The following is a 24,665-nucleotide window of genomic DNA, read 5'->3' on the forward strand; positions in this document are numbered from 1 at the left end:
AATTTTGAAATACTGTGGGAACCAAAAAAAGGGGGGTGGAGGGAAATTGACCAAAAGTTGCACAATTTCAAAGGTACTAGGTGAAAGTTTGTACATTGTCTTTATGGGGTTGCCGCACGGCTGCTCCCCTCTAACTGGCAGTTGGAGTGCCTTACCTGTATGGCTGGTATTCTGTAGCTGATGAGCTTTAATGGCACTGCCGGCGTGGGCTGGCATGTAATGTGCACTTGGACCCACACGTCTTACCATAGCCTTCAAATAGGTCATTCTTAGTAATGATGATGCTAGTGATAGTGTCAAACAGTGTCCCCCAAGTCAGTGACTTTGTAACAGAGGCACGGCGTCCTTGTGAAGAGGACCAACAATACATAGGATGCAAAGAGCACAGAGCACATTTCCACCTGAGATGTATTAATCGAGAGGCGCTACAGCAAAGCAATCTGGAACAGACTGCAGAAAGCACTGCCGTTTGATAATACTTAGTTGTTAGGCGTAGGCGAGTTCTCTACCCTCTCTGGGCCTCCATTTTACCATCTGTGCAAAGGGTTGAATGTCACATCTACCACAAAGATTATGTGTCATGTAGTCCACGTTATGAAAACACAGACTGCTGGGCCCGCTCTCAGAGATTCTGATTCGGTAGGTCTTAGGACATTTGCATTTATCAAATTCCCTGGTGCTGCCAGTGTCCCTGGCCCTGGCTCAACACTTTGAAAGTCACTTTGCTACACTTTTGTATGTACAAATGCAGGCGCTGGCTTTTTTTTTTATGTACACTTCATTTTTACAATGTGTACTGTTTTGGAACTTGATGTTTTTCTTTGATTTAATGCATTGTGAATATTTTCCATTTCATTATTTATTCTAATAACAAATGATTTTGAAGCTGTACTATGTTCCATTATTAGATATATAAGTGCTTTCATTTTTTTTCCACAATCATAGATTGTACTGGAATCTCTGTTTGTCTTGTTGGAATAAATTCCTAGAGGTAGAATTACCAGGTTCAAGGTTAAAGTGTATGTACATGTTAAGGCTTTTTGCCACATACTCTCAATAAAGTCTGCAAAAAAGATGTAGTAAAAAATTATCTGCTTGCAAGTTGAGGAGAGTAGACACTAGTTTCCTAAATGTAAGAAAAGGAGAAGAATAAAACATTGTCGTTAACTTTCTTGCTTTGTATTTGGGCCTTGGTGGAAGTAAGCAAGAAAAATAACTGTGGATTGATAGTGTAGACATATGTCATGAAAAACCAGGGGAGGAGCAATAGGGCTGAACCGTGACTTGACTTCATGGCAGTTTTTAGATTCACCCTTAAATGCATGTAAAGCTACTTGAAGTATACTTTGATATAGGTGATTTTGTACAAAAAAGAATAAACTTTTATTTTTATTTATCATATATAATTTGCTCATATGATTATGACTGCTAATTCAAGGGTCTTGATTTTTGAAAAGAAAAATTGTTTCTTGACTTTGATATTGAGAAAGCCCCTGGATTTAGAATTTTGGTTTAATATTGAAAGTCTAGTCTGCTCTTCATTCCTATGTGGGGCTCTCTTGCTCTGGGCCAGCAGTTGGAAGATAGTCTCCCCCTCCCTCCCTCCCTCCCTCCCTCCTTCCCTCCTTCCTTCCCTTCCTCTTTCTGTCTGTAACTCTGCCTTTCAAATAAGTAATTTTTTAAAGATTTACTTATTTATTTGAAAGGCAGAGTTATAAAAAGGCAGAGAGAGAGAAGAGAGAGGTCTTCCATCCACTGCTTCACTCCCCAAATGGCCACAGCAGCCAATCAGGAGCCAGGAGCTTCTTCCGGGTTTCCCATGCGGGTGCAGGGGCCCAAGGACTTGGGCCATCTTCCACTGCTTTCCCAGGCCATAGCAGAGAGCTGGATCAGAAGTGGAGCAGCTAGGACTTGAACTGGCACCCATATGGGATGCCGGCACCACAGGCAGCAGCTTTATTTACTTGCTACACCATTGTGCCAGCCCCATAAATACATATTTAAAAAAATTATTTTTTTAAAAACAAAAAAAATTTAAACACTGGCTTTCTTGCTGCAATTTTAAAAAGTATTCCTTTCCTTTAAGTGAAGAAACCCATGTGACAATCATTTCTTTAAACAGGCACCAGTCACTCTGAGAAGAGACTGTGCCTTTGACCACTGGGTGACACTGGTAGACCACAGAGCTCTCCTTACTGGCAGAGGTCCTGGAATTTCACATTTTATCAAGCTACTTTGTATGGGAGAAGAAACTCTAATCATTTAATAGTCATCCATCAAACGATACTTGATGAGTATAATTTATCCAGTCTAAGACAGTTTTAAGGCCAGCAAGTTTAAGGTAATCAATTATTAAAGAAATCTATTAATTGGACAGTGTTTTGGTTGCTCAGAGGTTTATACAGATTAATGCACTGCATATTCATGAATTACTAATTATTTCATTGGAATATTTATGCCAACCAGTGTAGTAATATTTGTTTCCACAAGGTGAAAGTTAAAGTTATTTTTCTGTGGCAAAAGATTTTTTGCTCACACACAATTAGTGTTACAGACTTCTAGTGAGGGTTTTATGGAGCTACCCTAGACAAGAGGGAGTGTAATCTATTGGTTAGAAAAAGAATTTCATTGCCTGTACTAATCTCTAGCAAGAGGAACTTGTCTTTAGCTAGTCGTGAGTTCCTTCAGTTAGGATAGAATGTATTTAAAGCACGAGTTCACCTCCCTTCTCCTGTTTTTGACCCCTTCTGTAAATCTGAGATCTCTCCTTCTGTGCTTGCTTTGCGCTTTCACTGGTCAAATTCAGATGCGTACTGCGTGACTGAGATGTTCAGGGATAAGAATGAGTAAGAGTCAGTATGCACTCAGATGTTTCTGGTGATAAGAAATGAATGACAAGCTCTCCCTTTGTTGTTTTAATGTCAAGGATAAGAAACCTTCAAATGTAACTATCACAGAAAAAAGCTTCAGTATTCTAAGAGGAAGAGTGACATCCCGCAGGGATGTAGAGGAGGGCTCTGAGAGGAGTCAGGGAAGACCGCATGCAGTGACTTGCTGTGTTTGGATACTCTGGCCCTTCGGTGCCCGGTCATTCAGTGCGTGTGTATAGCGTGCCCACAGTGTGACACGCATCGTGGGGCTGGAACATGCAGTGGTGAGTACGACCAGAGACACTCCCTGCCCTGTGGGGCCAGCCAGAGCACGAGGAGGCAGTTCCCCACTTGCTACCCATTCTTCTGTGTCTACTAGTCACCACGTGGCTGCTTCTACCTTATGTGACTTACACACGGAGGATTGTGCTAGAGCTTTGGGTGAGAAGATGGAAGTCAGCCAGAGGGCCCTCTCCTTCTAAAGAGATCCCCCTCTGTGTCCCTGAAAAAAGACACCATGGATCCACACGGGAAACTAACTCATGGGGTAAAGGAGTACAAAAGCAAATTCATGGGGGGCAAGGGAGCAAATACAACCTTACGAAGCAGTTCAGACAAGAGCAAGGTATCAGACATGCAGAGGGAAGCTCTGAGAGGGGTCTGTGCAAGATTTGGGGTTTTCATTGGCACGGAGGAGGGAATTGTACCTGGAGAAAGTGGGGAGCAGAGGTGGAGATAGGAGTGCGCGTGAGCTTTAGTGCATTGGTTGACTAGAGGAGTGAAGTGCCAGCATCCCACATGGGCACTGGTTCAAATCTCGGCTGCTCCACTTCTGATCCAGCTCCCTGCTAATGCGCCTAGGAAAGCAGCAGAGGATGGGCCAAGTGCATGGGTCCTTGCACCCACCTTCAGATCAGTCCAGTTCCAACCATTGCAGCCATTTGGGGGAGTAAACCAATAAATGGGAGATTTTCTCTCTGTAACGCTGCCTTTCAAATAAACAAATCATTTAAAAAAAGAAGAAGAAGAAATGGCTCACATAGGGGAAGGGGGCTCAGAGGCAAGCCAGAGGGACGAGTGGAGAGGACTGCGGACTTACCACTGGACAGCTTTTGGTGCTGAGAAACGGGTGAAGAAAGGAAGCTTGGGCATAAAGCTGAGGAAGGGCCCAGGAGAGGGTGTTTCAAGGGACTGGATTTCAAAGCCAGAAGAAGATGGACAGCAGCTTCCATTTCCAGGGAGAGGCTGAGAATGACAGCTGAGAAGCCGGAGTCCTGAGGAAACCCCCATTCATGGGTTGTTTGCGAATGGGAACAAGCCGTGCTGCCATTAAGTGTTCACAGAACCGTGCTTGTTTGCTGTCAGCGATGCAGTGTGGCTTTGTGTCCTTGGCTGCCTCCTGCGTCACAGCCCTGTGGACAGATCTTGAGGGCTCTCGAAAAGCGCAGGACCTTTTATCTCCAAGAACATCTGACCAGCCAAGTGGAACAGCCAGCCTTGAGAGAGCAGTTGGTTATGAGATTTGCCAGGGCCCTTCTCAGGCTGAGTTTCAATCCAGATGAGTTCTCAGGCCTAGCCATTGTGTGTGTGTACTTCCCCTGGGACTAACCAGCAGGGCCTGCAGAGCCACGAGTGTAACAGGCTCCGACCTGCCGCCGTCATAGAGTCCACGGGTCGCCACCGCACCTCATGGATGCCAAACCTCTGGCCACCGTTTTTGTTTCTTGTATAGGTGTATTGCTGTTGGACAAGGCTGAGGATCTTTCTCCCTCCCATCACATACTGCCCATAGAATCAGGGTGAATGTACAGAGTTCCTGTCTTAAGTCATAGGACTTTTTTAGATAACTGGTGAAAAAAAATCAAGGAGCAGTTTGTAACCAGGACAGGGGATGTTGTAATTGAATGAGGGCCCTTAAAGGATTTCATTCACCTCAAAGTATTTTTTGCTTCCTCTCTGATCCAGCAATTTAATGAATGAATCCTATTTATTTTGTGTTCATTTTGTTCTACCTGAAGACTTTTTGTTTTCTGTCCCTAGAGAGGTTTTTTTTTTTTTTTAATTTTTTAGATTTATTAATTTATTTGAAAGGCAGAGCTACAGAAGCAGAGGCAGAGACAAAGAGAGGTCTTCCATCTTCCAGCCACTCTTCAGATGGTCACAATGGCCAGAGCTGAGTTGATCTGAAGCCAGGAGCCAGGCCTCCCATGTAGGTGCAAGGACCTGGGCCATCCTCTGTCATGCTCCCAGGCCACAACAGAGAACTGGATTGGAAGTGGAGTAGCTGGGACTCAAACCGGCACCCATTTGGGATGCCAGCACCGCAGGTAGCGATTCTACCCGCTATGCCACAGCGCAGGCCCCCTCCTAGAATATTTTTGTTTCGTATTCAGTTTCTTTATGTTTTGTCTTCAGACTTTTCTGTTAGACTACCCAACTTTCTAGCAAAACTGGATTATTCGAGGATACTTTTGGGGTTTTCTGTTTTGTACTTTTGGGGGGGTCTCATTCATGATCTAATTGGACAGTATAGAAAACACCTATTTTTAGTGAAGTGTTGGGGACTTGGAGAGCTAGAAGGCGGAATAATTTAAGTTGCAGGACTGATTTGCTAGTTGCATGGAAAGTGACCCAAACTCATTTGCTGACTGCTGGTTCACTCCTCAAATGGCCCTAACAGGCAGAGATGGGCCAATCCAAAGCCAGGAGCCAGGAGCTTCTTCCAGATTCTCCTATAAGTGCAGGGGCCCAGGAACTTCTCCCATATGGGTGCAGGAGCCATCTTCTGCTGCTTTCCCAGACCAGCTGGATCAAAAGAGGAGCAGCCAGGACTAGAACTGGCATCTATAAAGGATCCTGGTGCTGCAGGCAGATGCTTAACCTACTACACCACAGTGCCAGCCCCTAGAGAGTGGTTGTAATAGCTATTTAGCATACACTGTATTTATTGAGGTGTAGCATACATTCAGAGAAGGGTTATGCACTAAAAAGTGTGGTTGATGCATTTTTAGAAAGAACATGCCTGTGTATACAGAAACTTTGTCAGGAAACAGAATATCACTCATACCTTGAAAGCCTCCCCTTTACTGTCTTCTCCATCCTACCCCCTCCCACAGTAATCATTATACTAGTATCTGACGCTGAAGGGTGGTTTATCTGATTTTGAACATTCTGCTTGGAAGTGTGAAACTATGATATTAGAAAGCTTTAAGAGCTTTTTTGGAGACAGAAGAAATCATCCTGTGAGAGTCAAACCCAGTTCTTTGATGTGTTATTCCAGGTCTGAAACTTCCCTTTGGAATGGGACAGATTCAAGTTCAAATCCTGGTTCTGTCCTTTGGAAGCCGTATACTGTTGGGTAGCAGTAACGGTGTTATTTTTACTAACTTAACTGTTATTCATTGCCAATGACAGCACTAATAGCAAAAATTTACTGTATTCTGGGCACGGAGGTGTTTTTTTTTTTGTCACTACAAATTTTTATTAAAACATAAAGCAATGGACAGTGAAAATCATCCTGATTTTTTACTTTTTGGTGGGAGTGGGGTAGGGCATGGAAGGGGGTAGGGACAGACAGAGACAGCCTAGAAAAAAGATGACTCTCTCCACCCCTATTCTTCCCTGGCCAGCCAGGTTCAAAGCCCCTCAACCTCAAGTACATCTCACTGTGGGCACTGAGTTTTATGTGCCTTTCTCATTTACTCTTGCTGAGAGTCAGGTAGGGCCATGCTGCTGCTCTCCTGGCTGTATGAAAGTGGGCGTGGCATTCCAATGTGGCTCCTAGTTCATTGTGGCGCCATCGCCACCTGTTGGTTGGCCCTGCCCCACCTGGACTAGCTTGTGTTGGATATTGGTGTGTTTTCTGTGTTCTCCATCTTTCTTGCCTTTATTAGTCATCCCTTCCTCCTCATTTCCTATGCTCTAAATATAAAAATTATGCTTTATTTGTAAAATTACATTGGGGGGGGACAGAAAAATAGATGAGAAAATAAGTTTGATATTTTCCCAAGAATGTCAGTGTTTAGCATTTGTATAGCAGTGTATATTGGCAGCAGACTTGTTGAGAATTCATTATTGAACTCCTGGGAGCTGCAGGGGAGCCACAGGATGTCTCCTGCAGTAGTTGTGGAGCATGGCGAAGTAGGAAGAAATGACGTTTCTGCACTTACACGGAGAGCTGTCATGAGATGCCTTTTCTTTTTTCTTTTCTTTTCTTTTCTTTTTTTTTTTTTTTTTTGACAGGCAGAGTTAGAGAGTGAGAGAGAAAGAGACAGAGAGAAAGGTCTTCTTTCCGTTGGTTCACCCCCCAAATGGCTGCTACGGCCAGCACGCTGCGCCGATCCGAAGCCAGGAGCCAGGTGCTTCTCCTGGTCTCCCACACAAGTGCAGGGCCCAAGGACTCGGGCCATCCTCCACTGCCCTCCCAGGCCACAGCAGAGAGCTGGACAGGAAGAGGAGCAGCTGGGACAGAATCCGGCGCCCCAAGCAAGACTAGAACCCGGGGTGCCAGTGCTGCAGGTGGAGGATTAGCCTAGTGAGCCGCGGTGCCAGCCGAGATGCCTTTTCTAAGTCCTGGTGTACCAGGTTTGTGGCCACGACAAGGAGCTCTGAGCGCTTGCCTCATGCTTTTTGGTACCAGATGGTGTCACTGTCTCTTAGTCCAAGACTGAATTTTTAGGTTTGCCTTAGGGCCAGGCAAGTCAGGAGTTGGTCAGATGAAGCCAGTTGCCATGTGGGAGAAATTTTTGTCTTGACTCATTCTCTTGGAACTCTGGGTGTTGAGAAAGATTGCTTTGGATGCAGGAAGTGCTTTTCCCTTTGCAGATCGACCCAGGCCTGGAGTTTGCCAGCCTGCAATCTTAAAGGGCTAGAATTTCTCAGGGTATTGCCAGAGGGTTGCCAAAATCTCTTAAAGAGACAGCCAGGAAAACAGATTATCTGAAAGAATGCCTTGAAATTCCCTTTCACTTTCCAAACGTCATCTTAGTAATTCGGAAGTTCAGTTGTTTAGCTTTTATTGGTTATTACACCTGTAAGCTGTAAGCATTACTGCGTTTTAGGTGATTGTTTACAAAACAGGTTCAAGAATTTGTGTTTTGTAGAATTAGATTTTCAATACTTAGGGAAACAAAAATTAGTGTAGTCTCTAAATTCTAATATTGAAGTCTAATAGAATTAAGTTTTGGTTTTGGTCTGCATGATGCAGTAATGCAAATATGGAGCTAAAATAGCATGATTGGGAAACTTAGCCACAATAAAAGTTGGTTTTATAAGCCCATTTGTAAAAGTTTTCAGTGAGAATGGTGATTTACTTCTGGAAAGCAATTAACACGAAATACCTAGGATAGGCAAAGAAATGGGCCTGGAATGAACACTGGAAGGGAGAAGAATGAAAATCAGGACTCAAAATCCACCTGTTACGATGAGCTTTCCTTATCCTTTAGGTTGGTTAAATTCAGTAATGACTTCCTTTTGTTGATTAGCAGAAATTAAAGGCAGAAATCTTATCAGGTGGCATTTTTAGTGCATGCTATTAGTAGTTGTCTGAGATGTAATTCTCAGTTAATATTCAACTGCTTAAAATCCTTCAGTGTGTTCCTTCTCCTCAGAGCAGCATGCCAGGCCATGTCTACACGGCCATGCTCTAACTGGACCCATGTGGAACGCTGCAACACTTGATGGTATAATAGTTTGATCTTACTACCCTGCAGAAGTTCCTCATGTTTATAGCAGGAGTAGGTTATTAGAACCATCAAATGTTAATGATGAGAAAGTCCATGGGTCATATGTGTCTGAAGAAACCACGACCTAGAGAAATAGTTCTGCGTACAAGGTTGCCCAGACCTCTGAATACAATATTAAATGGTGTTGCTTACATAATTTGGCTAATGATAGCATCTTTTTATTGAATACTCACCTTTAAGCCAGGGGTTATACAGAGCACATACTATATAACACAATTCAGTCCATTCTTAAAACAATATTCATTTTAATACCTAGAACTGAGAGAAGTTAAGCTTTTTCCAAGATCTGAAAACTGTTTAACTTATACAGTGAATGACACTACTTTGTTGTTTTATTTTTTATTGACTTTATTCTTTTAAAAAATGTACTCTGTGAGTTAGTTACTTGACTGGAGTGAATATGATGAGAATGTCTTTGTATTTGTTTCTAGAAGAGATGTTCCATGTAGTAATAGTGTCCCCTTACAAAGCACTTAATTTCCAGAAACTTCTGTTTCATCTTTACTTTCAGACTTCTGTATTATTTGATACTTATTGAAGAAATGTTCCTGGCCTCTCAGCCCCACTTTCAGCCCTGTACTCAGTTGTCCTTAATCCAAATAGCTAAGGGGCTCCCTCTACTGTCAGACTCTCTTAATTTCATTAAAATAGCATTTATTAAGTCCATGTTGTCTGAAGAAATGAACGTAAACCCGAAACGTAGTCTTTGCGAGGAAGGGATTACATTTTACTGTAAAACAAGGTGGCAGTGGATGAATACTAGGGAAAGGGAATGAAGAAAACTCCATAGCTGATTAGAGGCCAGAGTTCAGCTACACCGGAGAATTCAGAGAAGATTTAAAGTTTATGCAGGTCTGGAAGGGTGAGTGAGTTTTGGCTTTGTGGAGGTACAAAGCTGTCACAGGAAGAGGATCAGCATGCCTGCTGGAGGGAGCAGCAGTGGCAAAGGCAGAGTGGTAAGGGATGACAAGAGAAGAATGAAAAAACAGGGAGCAGTAGTGTTTTATTTCATTTTAATCAGAGCAGGATCTGCAAGATGGAAGAGTTACCTATGCTTAAATTATATTGTCCAGCATGGGTAGCAGAGAGGAGGATGGCTGGCAAAGGGAAGAGGGTAGAGCAAGAAGGGCATTGCTATGCGCTAGTCACAGCTCTGGGGTGGGAAGTCATGGAGAGGTGGCCAGAACCGATCTCAGATCCTCCACCAGTCACCTACACTGCTGTAAATACACAGAAGTTGCTCCAGGCCAGTTCCCTGCTGTGTTACTAAATGACCTCCCCACCACCACCACCCCAGTGTGCTCTACTGCATATGAGCTGCAAGGATTCCTGCTGCCTGCTCCACCAGCAGACTTAAGGCCAACACATCAGACTTGGGCAGGTGGCCTTCTTTGCGTGTGCCCCAGCTCCAGTTGTGAGGGGCAAACCAGTGAAAAGGAAGAAGGAAAATGTTTGCCCTGCATTTTTTTAAAAAAAGATTTCATTTATTTGAGAAGTAGAGCCAGAGAGAGAGAAAGGTTCCCCAACCACTGGTTCACTCCCCAAAATGGCCACAGCTGCCGGAGCTTCTTCCAGGTCTCCCACGTGGGTGCAGGAGCCCAAGCACTTGGGCCATCTTCCACTGCTTTCCTAGGCCCTAAGCAGAGAGATAGATTGTTACAGGAGCAGCCAGAACAGAAACTTGTGCCCATATAGGATGCCAGTGCCACAGGTGGAGGCTTAGCCCACTATGCCACACCGCAGGCACCTGCCCTGTGTTTACAACAGAGCTCCTCCACCCTCCCTCATCGAGCCACTCCCCACCCCATCCCCCGCCCCACCTGCTCCAGTCATGTGGGAGAAAAAAGACTTTCAAGAAGCTAAATCTTACGAGATGTCAGGAAAAAAAGCATTTTGTTCACTTGCACTGCAGCCATCCTGGCCTAAGCCATCTGTCTCCTGCAGTACTACGGTAGCTGCTGCTGCTGCTGCCTTGTTCTGTCCTTGCCTGCCTGAAGTCTCATCTAAGCCTTGCCTCGCTGTACAGGACTGACCTTCAGAGGTGACTCTCTGTTTTGATTTGGTGTCATGGAGATTGCCTTGTTACTGGGCAGAGAAACAGGTCCTTTTATGGTAGTGTGTAGGCTCCTTGTCTACTGATTAACTAGAACGTACTGTTGACTTTAAGACACCTGGGACTGCAGAGGTGTATGAGGTGCATTGAATGTTTCCACCAAGGAGTGTGCTTTTCAGAGAGGAAGGCTGGCGGTGATGGGCTCGCTGACTCAGCTCCTGCGAGGTTTGTAATTCTCACTTTAGTTTAAAAGTCGCAGGCATTCTTGTTTAAAGGAGCGATGCAAATAGTATCTTAACAAATGTTTGGTACCCTTTGTTATACAAACTTGTATCTTTTTGTTTGGTAGTTTTGAGCAGTATACCTCAAATATTTAAACAAATGATGCAGCTACTGTATTTCTACTTCAGTTAACTTACTCTTTGCATTTTTATTCTCTTATTTTCAAAAGATTGCTGTAGAAGTGTTAAGCGTCACAGTTTAGTGGACAGCATTCGTGTTGGTTTTAGCTTTATGCAGCTAACAGCATGAGCACAGGCATGACAGTTAAATTGCTTTGTTCTTTGTGAAGTGAGGATCTGAGAATTCTAGGTCTTTGATTGATCGGGTTGGAGCAAGGGTCAGACGTGACTGTGTACCTGCACGGCTTCTTCTAGAGCACCAGATACTTGTCGGCTACTGCTCGGTACAGGGCTTCCTACTGCACATACCGGAGTACAGCAGGGTCCCTGGACAATCTGGGGACCCTTGGAAATGTCATTGATGATGACTGAAATCTAAACTTCTTTGATTGTGGCTGACTGCTGGGGCATCCATTTCTTTTGTTTTCACAGATTTAGCTCAGCATTTACTTAGCACCTGCCATGGGCTTGGTTGGGCCTGGGGGTTGAAAACTAGGGGAGGAGTGGTTCTAGCCTTTGCCCAGGTGGACCGGAAGCTCTCTGGTTCCCTGTGTCAGGATGCAGCGTGTGAGGGAAGTGCACCTGCACCACTGCTAGTGTGCCACGTGGGAAAGGTGGCCACAGGAGCTGTGAGCACGTTCAGAGAGACTGCCTCTCCTGAGCTCTGGGCTCTCCGCACTGTGGCACCCAGCCAGAGAACGGGTACCTGTGTACTGCGGACTTTCTAGGGAAGGTCCTGCATTGACATTCTGCCAGAGTCGGGTCTGTATCTGCTTGTCTTGGACGTTACCGTGGAGGCACAGGAAAGCAGGAAATAGTGTGTTAATTACCATGAAATACTTGCTGCATTTATTTTGAAGGCAGAGGAGTAGTGGTGGCCTTGCCACTAAGGGTTGAACCTCAGGGTCCGCAGCAATTGCATACTGCCAGCCAGCCAGTCCGTCCCTTGTCTCTAGGCTGCTGCTCAGCCGGTCTTGTTCCTCCTGGTGCTGGCCCCCAGTGAGGATTTTTTATATATCATTACATGTGACACATGTTCACGGTGCACTTGCCACGTGTCACATACACCCTAGGTAGCCCGGGGGACATACAGGAGACAGATGCCCCACTCTCCAGGAGCTTGTCTAATTGAGAAGGACGTAAGCACTTGAATCACAAAATGGACAACTCCAGATTGACTAGGAGGGAGAGATTGCTACCTGGTCCGTTCGCTTTACTGATCAGAAGTCAGGGGCCAGAAAGCTAAGGGTCTGTCCATGCGTTACAACCAGTTTTTCCTTCTGTGACACCTCCCCCCAACTGTCACACCTCCAAGAGGCTCTCACTGCAAGGGCTCCTTCTCCGCACCCCTTCTCCCTGCCTGGGAGAGAGCAGCAGAGGGAAAACAAGCTGCCCTTGCCCTCAGTAGCTCTGCGTCTCCAGTCACAAGTGAGCTGGGCAGTGTGCATGATACAGGGCGCTGTGGGGGTGGGGCCGCAGGTGTCATCAGCAGCGTGGTCGGGAGGCCAGGACCCTCTGAGAAGGTGAGGTCTGAGGAAAGACCTGAAAAGATCTGAGCAGGTCACAGCCCCCAGGGTGCTCAGGTTAGGAGAGAAGGAAACCTGACCAGGAACATCGCAGGCCAGAGAGGCTGCCCTGAGCGCTAGAAACCTCTGCCCTTGATGCAGGGTCAGGGTTGGATATTCACTGGGCGGTGAATTTGCTGAGGCTGAGGAAAGCAGCAGAGGACCTGGGTGTGGTGCCCAGCTGCCTGTTGTAAGGCGACTGCATGACACGGTGGCGGAAGCACCTGGGGAACCGGATCTGAAGGTGTGAACGGCAGTGCCTTGGACGGAGCGAAGCCGCCCTTGTCCTGTCTCTCTGTGCAAGTGCGTAAGGAGAGTCATCAGTGCCGTGTCAGAGTGGACCCAGGCGGACACGTGTCTTAGTGTGCCGGCCCTGAGCAGAAATCACCACACACAGGTGTCCTTCCTCCTGTTTCAGACGGCCCACTCGAGACTGACCCTCCAGACTCCTGTCTCAGCCCGAGAAGCATCATGGCCGAGCCAGACTACACGGACGACGACAACCCTGAGCTGATCCGGCCTCAGAAGCTGGTCAATCCTGTCAAGTCATCCCGGAACCACCAGGACCTGCACAGAGAGCTGCTTCTCAACCAGAAGAGGTGAGGCCCTTTCCTGAGCCCGGTGCCCTTCAGGGAGGTCAGAGACAGGGAGAGGTAATGTCACTTGTGCCAGCGAAGCGTTCTTGACTGTATTCAAGGCTGCGTCACTTCCTCACATCCCTGGAGCATGCGCTCCCTCCATGAAGCGAAGCCCCTGCAGGCTCAGTTGCCTGAGGGTTTTGTAGGGTCCACAGCCTGTGCCCCAGCCCCCACTAAGGTGGATTCCCGTTTTAAAATGGGGACCAAAAGGCTGGATTTAGGATGGAATCTTGTCCTAGATAGAAGAGAAATCTGTGACTTTTTGCGTTTAAAGCCTCCTTGCATTTGGGGAGGTACAGGAAGCGTAGAAATCCCGCCTGCGTGGCAGAGAAAGGCCTCTAGCACCACACTAGACTTTAATAGATGACGATGCTCCTTCCTCTGCCTTTGTTTCTTTTAAGTAGCATTTTAGATCATTATTATTTTCACTGTTACTATTCTGGAGGAGAGAAAAAATATGTACTTTTTATTGCCTCCAACAATTTGTTAGCCCCACTGTGCCATAAGTAATTTTGGATGTTGGGCTGACATCCTTTTCTTTCCAGATGTTGTTGGGTGGGGCCAGGAGCCTGAGAGAGCCGAGGATGCCAGGTTACTTTAAGAACCAGTGTGCTTCCCTGAGAGCTGTTTGCAGATCTGTGGGACTAAATCCCTTACCCACTCACGGTTGCTAAACCCTACTGAAAAGGTCTGTTGAGCAGAAGTTGTGCAGACCAAGTTAAGCATTCAGATAATATTTTGGAGAGAAACCCAATTTTAAAAAGTGTTTTTACATGGTTTTTAAGAGGTGAGGGGGGATTTTTTTTTTTTTTTTTTTTGACAGGCAGAGTGGACAGTGAGAGAGAGAGACAGAGAGAAAGGTCTTCCTTTGCCGTTGGTTCACCCTCCAATGGCCGCCACGGCCGGCGCGCTGCGGCCGGCGCACCGCGCTGATCCGATGGCAGGAGCCAGGAGCCAGGTGCTTTTCCTGGTCTCCCATGGGGTGCAGGGCCCAAGCACCTGGGCCATCCTCCACTGCACTCCCTGGCCACAGCAGAGAGCTGGCCTGGAAGAGGGGCAACCGGGACAGAATCCGGTGCCCCGACCGGGACTAGAACCCGGTGTGCCGGCGCCACTAGGCGGAGGATTAGCCTAGTGAGCCGCGGCGCTGGCCTGAGGGGGGATTTTTAAGTCAGTGCTCATTCCCGAGTATATTCCTGCCAGTGCTAATGGGTCCTCTCCCAGGAATTCTTAGTAACTACATCTCTCTCTAAAAGTTGTGGGAAGGCGGCTCCCTTTCTTTTCTTTTCTTTTCTTTTTCTTTTTCTTTTTCTTTTTCTTTCTTTTTTTTTTTTTTTAGATTTATTTATTTATATGAAAGACAGAGTTAGAGAGAGAGGACTTCCATCCAGTGATTCACTCCCCAATTGGCTGCAACAGCTGGAGCTGTGCCGATCCGAAGCCAGGAGCCCAGGGTCTTCTTCCCGGTCTCCCACGTGGGTCCAGGGGCCCAAGCACTTGGGCCATCTTCTACTGCTTTCCCAGGCCATAGCAGAGAACTGGATTGGAAGTAGAGCACCAGGTCTTGAACCAACACCCATATGGGATGCCGGTGCTTCAGGCCAGGGCGTGAACCTGCTATGCCACAGCGCTGGTCCCTGGCTCCCTTTCTTTTTATTTCTTGCATATATTAGAGTGCTATTGGGATTAAAGTTTATTAAATCAAATGCAAGTTTGAAAATTTTAAATAAATATGTAGCTTCTACCTTTTTTACACAATAGAGAAATAAAAATGTGGATTTGGTGTTATTGTATCCAAATCAAACCAGAACTATGTAAGTTCCTAAATATACTTGCTAAAAACATCACAGAAAATGGGCGCAGTCCTGCCTGGGAAGTTTTGGTGGGAAGCTCATCAGTTTAGTGGATTCCAACACAGAGCACAATTGTCACTTATTGGTATTCTTTTTCTTTTTGTTTTTTAAAATTTAGTTATTTATTTGAAACACAGAGTTAGAGAGAGAGAAAATGCATCTGCTGGTTCACTCCCAAAATAGCCGCTGGGGCTGGGCCAGGAGCAGCTGTGCCTGGAACCGGCACCCATATGGGATGCCGGCATTGCAGGCAGTGGGTTTACCTGCTACACCACAGCACCTGGCCCCACTTACTGGTCTTCTGACAGTCTTCACCTTTGGGCCTCAGGTTTGATCTCTAAGAAACATTGTAGTGTGAACTTTGGTTTTTCTCTGAAATCTATGAAAAGCCTCCCAAGTCAGAACAGAGAGTCAAAGGTAGCACCAACATTGATTGAATGAATGTTCTCTGAATTACTGGCTATAAATATATTTAGTACCTTGGATCACAACTCTGTAAAACATACACATTTATGCAGTTGAGTCTGTTTCCAAATTTTCTAGAAAATAGACCACCTTTCTTTATATGTCCCATGATTTCTTTTTCTTGTTTATACAGGTGGCAACCCCAACCAACTGAACTAATTTGGGAGAATACTGATTTTTCCCTCATATACAGTAATGTACAGAGGACAGGGACTCAGAAATCCGAGAGAAATTATTGGGATCCTTGTTTACTATTTACTCTCACCTTCCTAATGATCCTTGGAAAAGCAATCCCTCTCTTCACCTATAAAGTGAGGAAAAATACATCTTAAAAATTAAATAGTAGGCCAGCGCCGTGGTTCAATAGGCTAATCCTCCGCCTGCGGCACCAGCACACCGGATTCTAGTCCCGGTCGGGGTGCCGGATTCTGTCCCGGTTGCTCGTCTTCCTGTCCAGCTCTCTGCTGTGGCCCGGGAGTGCAGTGGAGGATGGCCCAAGTGCTTGGGCCCTGCACCCCATGGGAGACCAGGAGGAAGCACCTGGCTCCTGACTTCAGATCAGCACAGCTCCGGCCATTGCGGCCAATAGGGAGTGAACCAGCGGATGGAAGACCTCTCTCTCTGTCTCCTCCTCTCTCTGTAACTCTTTCAAATAAATGAAATAAATCTTTTTTAAAAAGTACATTTAGAAAAAGAAAAGATAAGACAAGTTTCAAAAGTAAATGAATAGATCTAATCTTAAGTCTGGTTTTTCAAGGTAAAGTCTTACTGTGGTAGAGCTATCATGTCAAAAATACAGCTGGTTTTAGAGTGGAATCTTCTGAAGCAACTTTTCTGCCTTTATTCATTTTCTGTCTCATGTACTCTTCAGAGACTAGAACTTTTATTTCTAAATTTTAGTGCCCAGTAATAGGAATTATCATTACCAATAATACACACAAGGAGTCTCCCAAAAGTTTGTAGAAAATTCATGTTTTGAAAAAAAAAAAGTACACATGGATTTAAAAATTTTTTTCAGTAAAATAAACATCTTTTAATTTTGTTTTTCCATAGTCTTTAAAGTACTCTAGTTTGGTTAAGGGAGCACCAGTCTTGATTACTGCTTTATGCTGCAATGAAAGGCTGTAGAATTTACAAAGGACCTGCCTTTGTTCTCTCTTCTCCGGTGATCTTTCTGTAACCCAGGTGTGCTACTCTGAGATTACCCCTCTTTGACATGTGAGTGAGAGAAAACTCAGAGAGAGAGGTTAAGGAATCTTTCCCAGGTCTCACAAGAGCTTTTATTGGAATACAGTAGAAATAAACATAGGGTTTAAGGCAGTTTATGATAAATTAGAAAAGGGAGTGGGGAAGTAAGGGAGAACCAGCATGAGATCATCCCAGGCAGGCTTTATGGGGAGCCTTGACCTTTGCTCTGCATCGCTGCAGGCCTGGCTCCCAGCTCTGAAGCACTGCCTTGAGCTGTTCTGCAAGTTACTGTTTATAGAGAGTCCAAACCAAAGTCACTGCTTAGGGGAACAAATACTCAGTCTTCTAACTAGGTACCCTCACTCCTTCCAGAGCTGAATGCTGCTCCTCGTTTTACCATCTTTTGCACCCAGCTACATGTCAGGTTAAAAATTCTTAGGGCTGACACTGGCATAGTGGGTAAAGCTGCTCCTGCAATGCCAGCATCCCATAGGGGTGCTAGTTCATGTCCCACCTGCTGTTTCCAATCTAGAGCTCTGCTAATGGCCTGGAAAAATCAGGTTCAAGTGCTTGGGCCCATGCCATCCATGTGGAAGACCTGGATGGAGCTCTTGGCTCCTGGCTTTGGCCAGGCCTAGCCCTGGCCATTGCAGCTATCTAGGGAGTGAACCAGCAGATGGAAGATCTCTGTAACTCTTTCAAATAAATAAGTAAATCTTTTTTTAAAAAAAATTCTTCTACATTTCTGTCTGGTTACAGTCTGCCACTAGGTCTGATGTTAAGACTATTTGTAGGCCGGCGCCGCGGCTCACTAGGCTAATCCTCCACCTAGTGGCGCTGGCACACCGGGTTCTAGTCCCGGTCGGGGTGCCGGATTCTGTCCCGGTTGCCCCTCTTCCAGGCCAGCTCTCTGCTGTGGCCAGGGAAGGCAGTGGAGGATGGCCCAAGTGCTTGGGCCCTGCACCCCATGGGAGACCAGGAGAAGCACCTGGCTCCTGCCATCGGATCAGCGTGATGCGCCGGCCGCAGCGCGCCGGCCGCGGCGGCCATTGGAGGGTGAACCAACGGCAAAGGAAGACCTTTCTCTCTGTCTCTCTCTCTCACTGTCCACTCTGCCTGTCAAAAAAAAAAAAAAAAAAAAAGACTATTTGTAAGATTCTCAGCTCTATGTGTGTGTTCATTGCCATAGAAAGGTAGATTTCTAAAGGCTTTTTTTTTTTTTTTTATTTAAACTTCAATATTGGGGTCGGCACTGTGGCACAGCAGGTTAAAGCCTCAGCCTGCAGCACTGGCTGATCTCATATGGGTGCAGGTTGGAGTCCTGGCTACTACACCTCCTATCCAGCTGCCTGCTAATGCACCTGGGAAAGCAGTAGAAGATGGCCCAAGTCCTTGGGCGCCTGCACCCACATGGGAGACCTGGAAGAAGCTCCTGGCTCCTGACTTCGGATCAGCTCAGCTCCAGCCATTGCAGCCATTAGGGAGTGAAACAGCAGATGGAATACCTCTCTCTCCCTGTGTCTACCTCTCTCTGTAACTCTGTCTTTCAAATAAATCTTTTTGAAAAAAATAAAGATCAGTATTGAAGAGGTCTTTGAAAAAACAGCAATAAGAATATTTCTGATATAATTTAGAGGAATTATGTCCTCAACAGAGTGCTTTTGGGGGGGCACATAGAGCAGTTAATGAAACGCATCCCTTAAATTGGTGCTTTGGCTTGTATGTTTCAAAGCCAACAGTTTGCAGTGCCTTGTGTTTTTTTTTTTTTCTTTTTCTTTCTTTTTTTTTTTTTTTTTTTTTGACAGGCAGAGTGGACAGTGAGAGAGAGAGACAGAGAGAAAGGTCTTCCTTTGCCGTTGGTTCACCCTCCAATGGCCGCCACGGCCGGCGCGCTGCGGCCGGCGCACCGCGCTGATCCGATGGCAGGAGCCAGGAGCCAGGTGCTTTTCCTGGTCTCCCATGGGGTGCAGGGCCCAAGCACCTGGGCCATCCTCCACTGCACTCCCTGGCCACAGCAGAGAGCTGGCCTGGAAGAGGGGCAACTGGGACAGAATCCGGCGCCCTGACCGGGACTAGAACCCGGTGTGCCGGCGCCACTAGGCAGAGGATTAGCCTAGTGAGCCGCGGCGCCAGCCCCTTGTGTTTTTAAGATGACCTTTTTATGGCATTATTTTGTGAGACAGATGGTTCCTCAATAAATACCTGCTGCTGTACATCACAGAAAAAGGCACAGGAAGCTCTGGTGACACAGGATAGAAGTATTCGTGTTTGAGTCTATGCAGGTAAAATCGGCTAAGCCAAAACTGCAGATGAGGCAGGGCAAACCAGAGTCCAAGATTAAGGACTCAGGGCTGAAATCCAAATGCAAGCCGTCCCTATACCCCAAGAAAAAAATTCAGGCCACTGCAAGTTTGGGCAGGTGGGCTGTCCGGCGTGTTCTGTGGTGTCTTGAGCCCCAGACTCCTCCTGCTGGAGAGTTCTCCCCAGGTGAGGAGGCAGCTTCATTTATATATAAGTTCACGTGCACATGGATCTTAGGTGGAGGTACCATGAATGTAGGCTTTTTGAGTCTGCCCCCAAATATTTTTTTTCAAAGATTTATTTTATTTATTTGAAAGACAGTTACAGAGAGAGGTAGAGACAGAGAGAGAAGTCTTCCATCCACTGGTTCACTTCCCAGATGGTCTCAACGGCCAGAGCTGCGCAGATCCGAAGCCAGGAGCCAAGAGCTTCCTCTGGGTCTCCCACGTGAGTGCAGGGGCCCAAGGACTTGGACCATATTCTACTGCTATCCCAGGCCATAGCAGAGAGCTGGATCGGAAGTGGAGCAGCTGGGACTAGAACTGGTGCCCATATGGGATGCTGGCATTTCAGGCCAGAGCTTTAACTTTCTGCGCCACAGTGCCAGCCTCTGCCCCAAATGTTTTTAATGGTTTCTGTGCAATGTGAAACATACCTTTCAAAGTTACCTGGTAATGAGAATTTAAATGATTGCAGTCTTTTTAGAGGGCAGTTTGGTAGTACTCATCAAATAAGCAGATGGCTTAGCCAGTGTTTCTACTTCTGTGGGCAGAGCCAACAGAAGCACTTGAACAAGAGGGCAGATGTAAATGCAGGGGTTCCTTACCTCATTGTTTTGTTTTTGGTTTTTTTTGTTTGTTTTTGGTTTTTTTTTTTTTTTTTTTTTTTTGGCAGGCAGAGTGGACAGTGAGAGAGAGAGACAGAGAGAAAGGTCTTCCTTTGCCGTTGGTTCACCCTCCAATGGCTGCCGTGGCCGACGCACCGCGCTGATCCGAAGGCAGGAGCCAGGTGCTTCTCCTGGTCTCCCATGGGGTGCAGGGCCCAAGCACTTGGGCCATCCTCCACTGCCTTCCCTGGCCACAGCAGAGAGCTGGCCAAGAAGAGGGGCAACCGGGACAGAATCCAGCGCCCCGACCGGGACTAGAACCCGGTGTGCCGGCACCACAAGACAGAGGATTAGCCTATTGAGCCGGGGCGCCGGCCACCTCATTTTTTTTAATAGTGAACAATTGCCAATAACCTAGATATCTGTCCATAGAAAAGTGGCAATGTTGTGACACTTTGGTGGCGTGAATTGTGGTATGTCACAAAGAATGAGGAAAATCTCTGTAGGTGTAAAAAATATAGAAGAACACACTGTAAGTAACAGTTATGTGTACATTCAGGAATAAGAAGGGTTCTTAATGGCAGGAGCTTCAGCTTGTACAATTTGGGGGGCCACCGTTACAGAAAATACAGTGTAAATGGTGGCTTCGTGATTTTTACTGGGGAGGGTTTGGATGTGCTTTGACTTTTTCTTTTCTATATATTGATAAGTTACCTGACTTTTTGCAGGGAGTGAAGAGTACTTTTTAGTTTTATAATTTTTAAAATTGGCATCACCCAGGTAGCTCCATGACCATTAATTAGATTTGGCAATCATTGTTGGTCTTGGCCACCAGGATTTGATAATCCGTCAGACATAAAAGGATTGAAAGTACTTGTTCCAGGTATAAATCAGAATTGATTAAAGAAAAGCGAGTGTTCTCATGCAAGAGATGCTACTGTAGTATCTAGTGCTGTAGTATGTAGAACTGTGTACCATCTCTGCAGTCTGATCTGTTACAGAAACAGAAGGGCAGTGCTTGGCTTTTTTTATTCAGCAAAGTTAAGAGATCCATTATGATAAAATATTAAATTTATAATTGCTTGACTGTTCTAAGTGCAGATTAGCATATTATAAGCACCATTTTCCTGAATTTTCTGTCCTTAAATATTTTATCTTAATGTTGCCATTGTGTGAAATCTTTGCACAGAAGATGAATAATGTATCATAGTTAAACCAATTCATATATTACGATAAAATGTCAGCTTTATGTGTCATACATCAGAGTTTGTTCAGCAGGTCTTGCATAATCCACCGAGTTTAATAACAGATAAAGTTAATTTCGCCAGTAAAAAGAGAGAGAAAACTTTGAAATTTAAGTTATTCAGAGAACTAATAATAATTCTTTATCATAAAATTTAAATCTCTTATTTCTGTCTGGATGGTCATATACCATGGTTTTGTAATAATCATGAAATTGAGTAGATTATTAAAGTCAGATTTTCATGTGGTTAATGACACTTCTATTTTGAATAGATTACTCATAAGTAAATTTTATGGTACAGATGAAAGATTTAATTTCCAGAATGTTCTGTGTATCTTTGTACTCCTCAGTGGCCTTGGAAATGTTAGTGGACACAAGGGGTCTGTCACTTGGGGTATTGCCAGATAACCAGGAAGGTTTTACTTACCTGTGACAGTAAAGGTGTAGTTCTGGAAAAGCAGACTGCCTCCCTGCGAGGAGTCTACCCTCGCTCTTAGAGCCAAGAGTAGAGGGGGTGGATGCAGGAAGGAGCAGACGGCGGGGGCCCTCTAGCGCAAACACATCTTTGTACCTTGTGTGTTCAAAATAAGCTCTGATTCCAACTGTTTTTTTGTAGCCTTAATTTCTTTGTTGTCCAATGGTCTGGCCCCCTCCAAGTCTAATGTTGCAAGACAAGCTTCCTGCCCCGGTTTCTAGGGTTTCTTTTTAACCTTTGGCTATAATACCTGTGAAACAAAACATAATTAAATCACAGGAGGAACTTGCCTTTTCTGTTTCACAGAAATTTTGACTAAACTTAATTTTTTTAAGGATTTTTTTTTGTAAGAAATGTTGCTCTTTTTTTTAACTTTTATTTAATAAGTATAAATTTCCAAAGTACAACTTATGGATTACAGTGGCTTTTTTCCCCCCATAACTTCCCTCCCACCTGCAACCCTCCCATCTCCCGCTCCCTCTTCCATTCCATTCGCATCAAGATTCATTTTCAGTTATGAAGATTTATTTATTTGAAAGGCAGAGAAAGAGGGAGAGAGATCTTCCATCCGTTGGTCATTCCCCAAATGGCTGCCTATGGCCCAGGCTGGGCCAGGCAGAAGCCAGGATCCAGGAGCTTCTTTCAGGTTTCCCATGTGGGTGCAGGGGCCCAAGCACTTGGGCCAACTCCAACTGCTTTCCCAGGCCACAGCAGAGAGCTGGATCAGAAGTAGAGCAGCCCCGACTCAAACCAGCAGCTATGTGGGATGCCAGCTCTGTAGGCAGAAGCCTGACCATCTGTACCACATGCCAGCCTGTAAATTTAAGTTTTTAACTAAAAATTCTGCTGTTCAGGAAGTTTGTGGGGAAAAATGCAATTTAAAGGTGAATTTAATTTGGTGCAAAAAATTGTAAAATCATACAAAAGCAATTTTCAAAATGTTCGTAGAAAACCTGTTTTACACAAAAACGGCATCAATTTCAAACGATTTTCGCATCAAAATAAACTTACATTTTAATTTTACTTTTTACAAGCTTTCTGAAGTACCTTCATGTGTGATTTTGATGGTGTGTTCTTTATCATCAGAGATACTGATTGTGGGGCTGGCACTGTGGCATATTGGGTAAAGCTGCGACCTGTAGTGCCGACATTCCATAGCACTCTGCTGTGGCCTGGGAAAGCAGTAGAAAATAGCCCAAGTCCTTGGGCCCCTGCACCTGTGTAGGAGACCCAGCAGAAGCTCCTGGCTCCTGGCTCCTGGCTCCTGGCTCCTGGCTCCTGGCTCCTTGCTCCTGGCTTCGGATCGGCGCAGCTGCAGCTGTTACGGCTGTTTGGGGAGTGAAACGGCTGACGGAAGACTTCTCTCCTTTTCTTTACCTCTGCCTCTCTGTAACTGCCTTTCAAATAAATAAATAAGTCTTTAAAAGAACAAAGATACTGATTGTTAGTCTAACAGCTAGGGAAGACTAGTTGAAGTAAGTAACTAGAGGACACAATCAGGAAGAGCTCAGTGGTTCAGTCTGGCACACTGCAAAGCTTGCACTGAAGACATCCTAAGGAAATGTCAGAAGAGAGAGAAAAGTCCCGTGAATCCTAGCTCACAGAAATCCCACGTGAGACCTGCTTCCCCGAAACACTGCGGATGGAGGGTGGCTAGTGAGTGGCCTGATTGGGTTTTGGTTCTCCCCATTTGAGGAAAGGTCAGCCTGATGTTTCTCAGAAATGCACAACTTGCCTGAAGCCTGGCTGCTGTGCGTTGTAAATTACAGACTACGCCGCTGAAACGATTGAAGCGGGAGGAGCACAAGCCTGGCCCTGGGGTAGGAGTGCCCCTCTGTAATGACGTAACTCTGCCCGTGCAGAGCTCTCTCTTAGATCTGAACAACGAAGAACAGGGAGAGGTTTACAGGACAGTTCCTCTGTCTAGCCTGCATTTAGTGCTTGTCAGCAGGGACTAGACCTTCGGAAGCCTCCCCATGACTGCAGGCAAAGTCCTGGGCATCTTCATCTCCATCTTCAGCGTGGGCGGCCATCACACCCATCACAGAAGCGAGCTGTCCCCTGCTTTCCTCATCCAGTGCCCACCATCATTACCCTCCTTTGCATAGCCGTGTCTTGCACCCCTTTTGTACTCAATACCCTGTTACCAAATGAACAGATCTCATGTACTCTTTGGAAAATTCTCTTGCCTTTCTCTCATGCTGGTCATTCCTGAGGGCACTAGTGTTACCCGTTGGCCAGTTTAACTTAGTAGAGGTAGACCTCTTTTATGTGGCCAGTACGTTTATGTTAAATTTCTCATAAAAGATACGCATATTAGATTAACATGTTTACTGTCGGCTGATTTTTTTTTTCAGGGGTCTTGCCCCTCAGAATAAACCAGAATTGCAGAAGGTGATGGAAAAGAGAAAACGAGACCAAGTAATAAAGCAGAAGGAAGAGGAAGCACAGAAGAAAAAGTCCGACTTGGAAATAGAACTACTAAAACGACAGCAGAAATTGGAACAGGTAGGGGCGATGGGGTGACGGTTTTCATTTTTGTCCCAAGAAGTAAAGATGTTGGAGCAAGCACAATTTACAAGACATGTCAGATATGAATGCTTATTCAGAAATCCAAAATCCAAAACTTATTGAGTGCTAGGATGATGCTCAAAAAGTGAAATTTTTGAGCATTTTGGATTTTTGGATTAGGGCTGCTCAGGTAATAAAGTCTATATAAATATTCCAGAATCTGAAATGCTTCTGGTCCCGGGAACTTGAGAAAAGGATTATTCTACCTATACCATGAAGGAAAAATATGAGACAGAATGTCAGCAAGTGATACTAGATGCGTTCAAGGCAACTGCAAGGATTCTGTTGAGGACCAGCCTCCAAGTGATCTGATACTTCAGAGCGACTGTTAATCTCAGGGTTTTGCTTTCTAACCTTGACTACTCAGTTCTCACCATCCCTGTGTATTGTTTGCAGAAACAGCCAGTGGTTGCTGCTTGTGTACAGAATTACCCCAGATCATACCTTTTTTTCCCTTTTAAGTGGAAGAATT

At 45.4% G+C, this 24,665-nt stretch overlaps 1 protein-coding gene across 4 annotated transcripts in view; it reads left to right on the plus strand.

The window, feature by feature from the left end:
* Positions 1-24,665, plus strand: part of FAM107B (family with sequence similarity 107 member B) — an 84,595-nt gene that overhangs the window by 57,143 nt on the left and 2,787 nt on the right. For 3 of the 4 annotated variants that reach the window (XM_008268120.5, XM_008268122.5, XM_017347691.4), the window contains 2 exons: positions 13,052-13,232; positions 23,980-24,130. In XM_008268120.5, coding sequence (XP_008266342.1) covers positions 13,105-13,232; positions 23,980-24,130 — 279 coding nt within the window. In that variant the 5' untranslated portion in view covers positions 13,052-13,104. Of the gene's footprint in view, positions 1-10,734; positions 10,893-13,051; positions 13,233-23,979; positions 24,131-24,665 lie in introns of those variants that run through there. The other variant, XM_008268119.5, reaches the window with a different exon arrangement.

This window comes from Oryctolagus cuniculus, chromosome 13, assembly GCF_051225735.1.
Source record: "Oryctolagus cuniculus isolate XC-2025 breed Fujian yellow rabbit chromosome 13, ASM5122573v1, whole genome shotgun sequence".
Taxonomy (NCBI): domain Eukaryota; kingdom Metazoa; phylum Chordata; class Mammalia; order Lagomorpha; family Leporidae; genus Oryctolagus; species Oryctolagus cuniculus.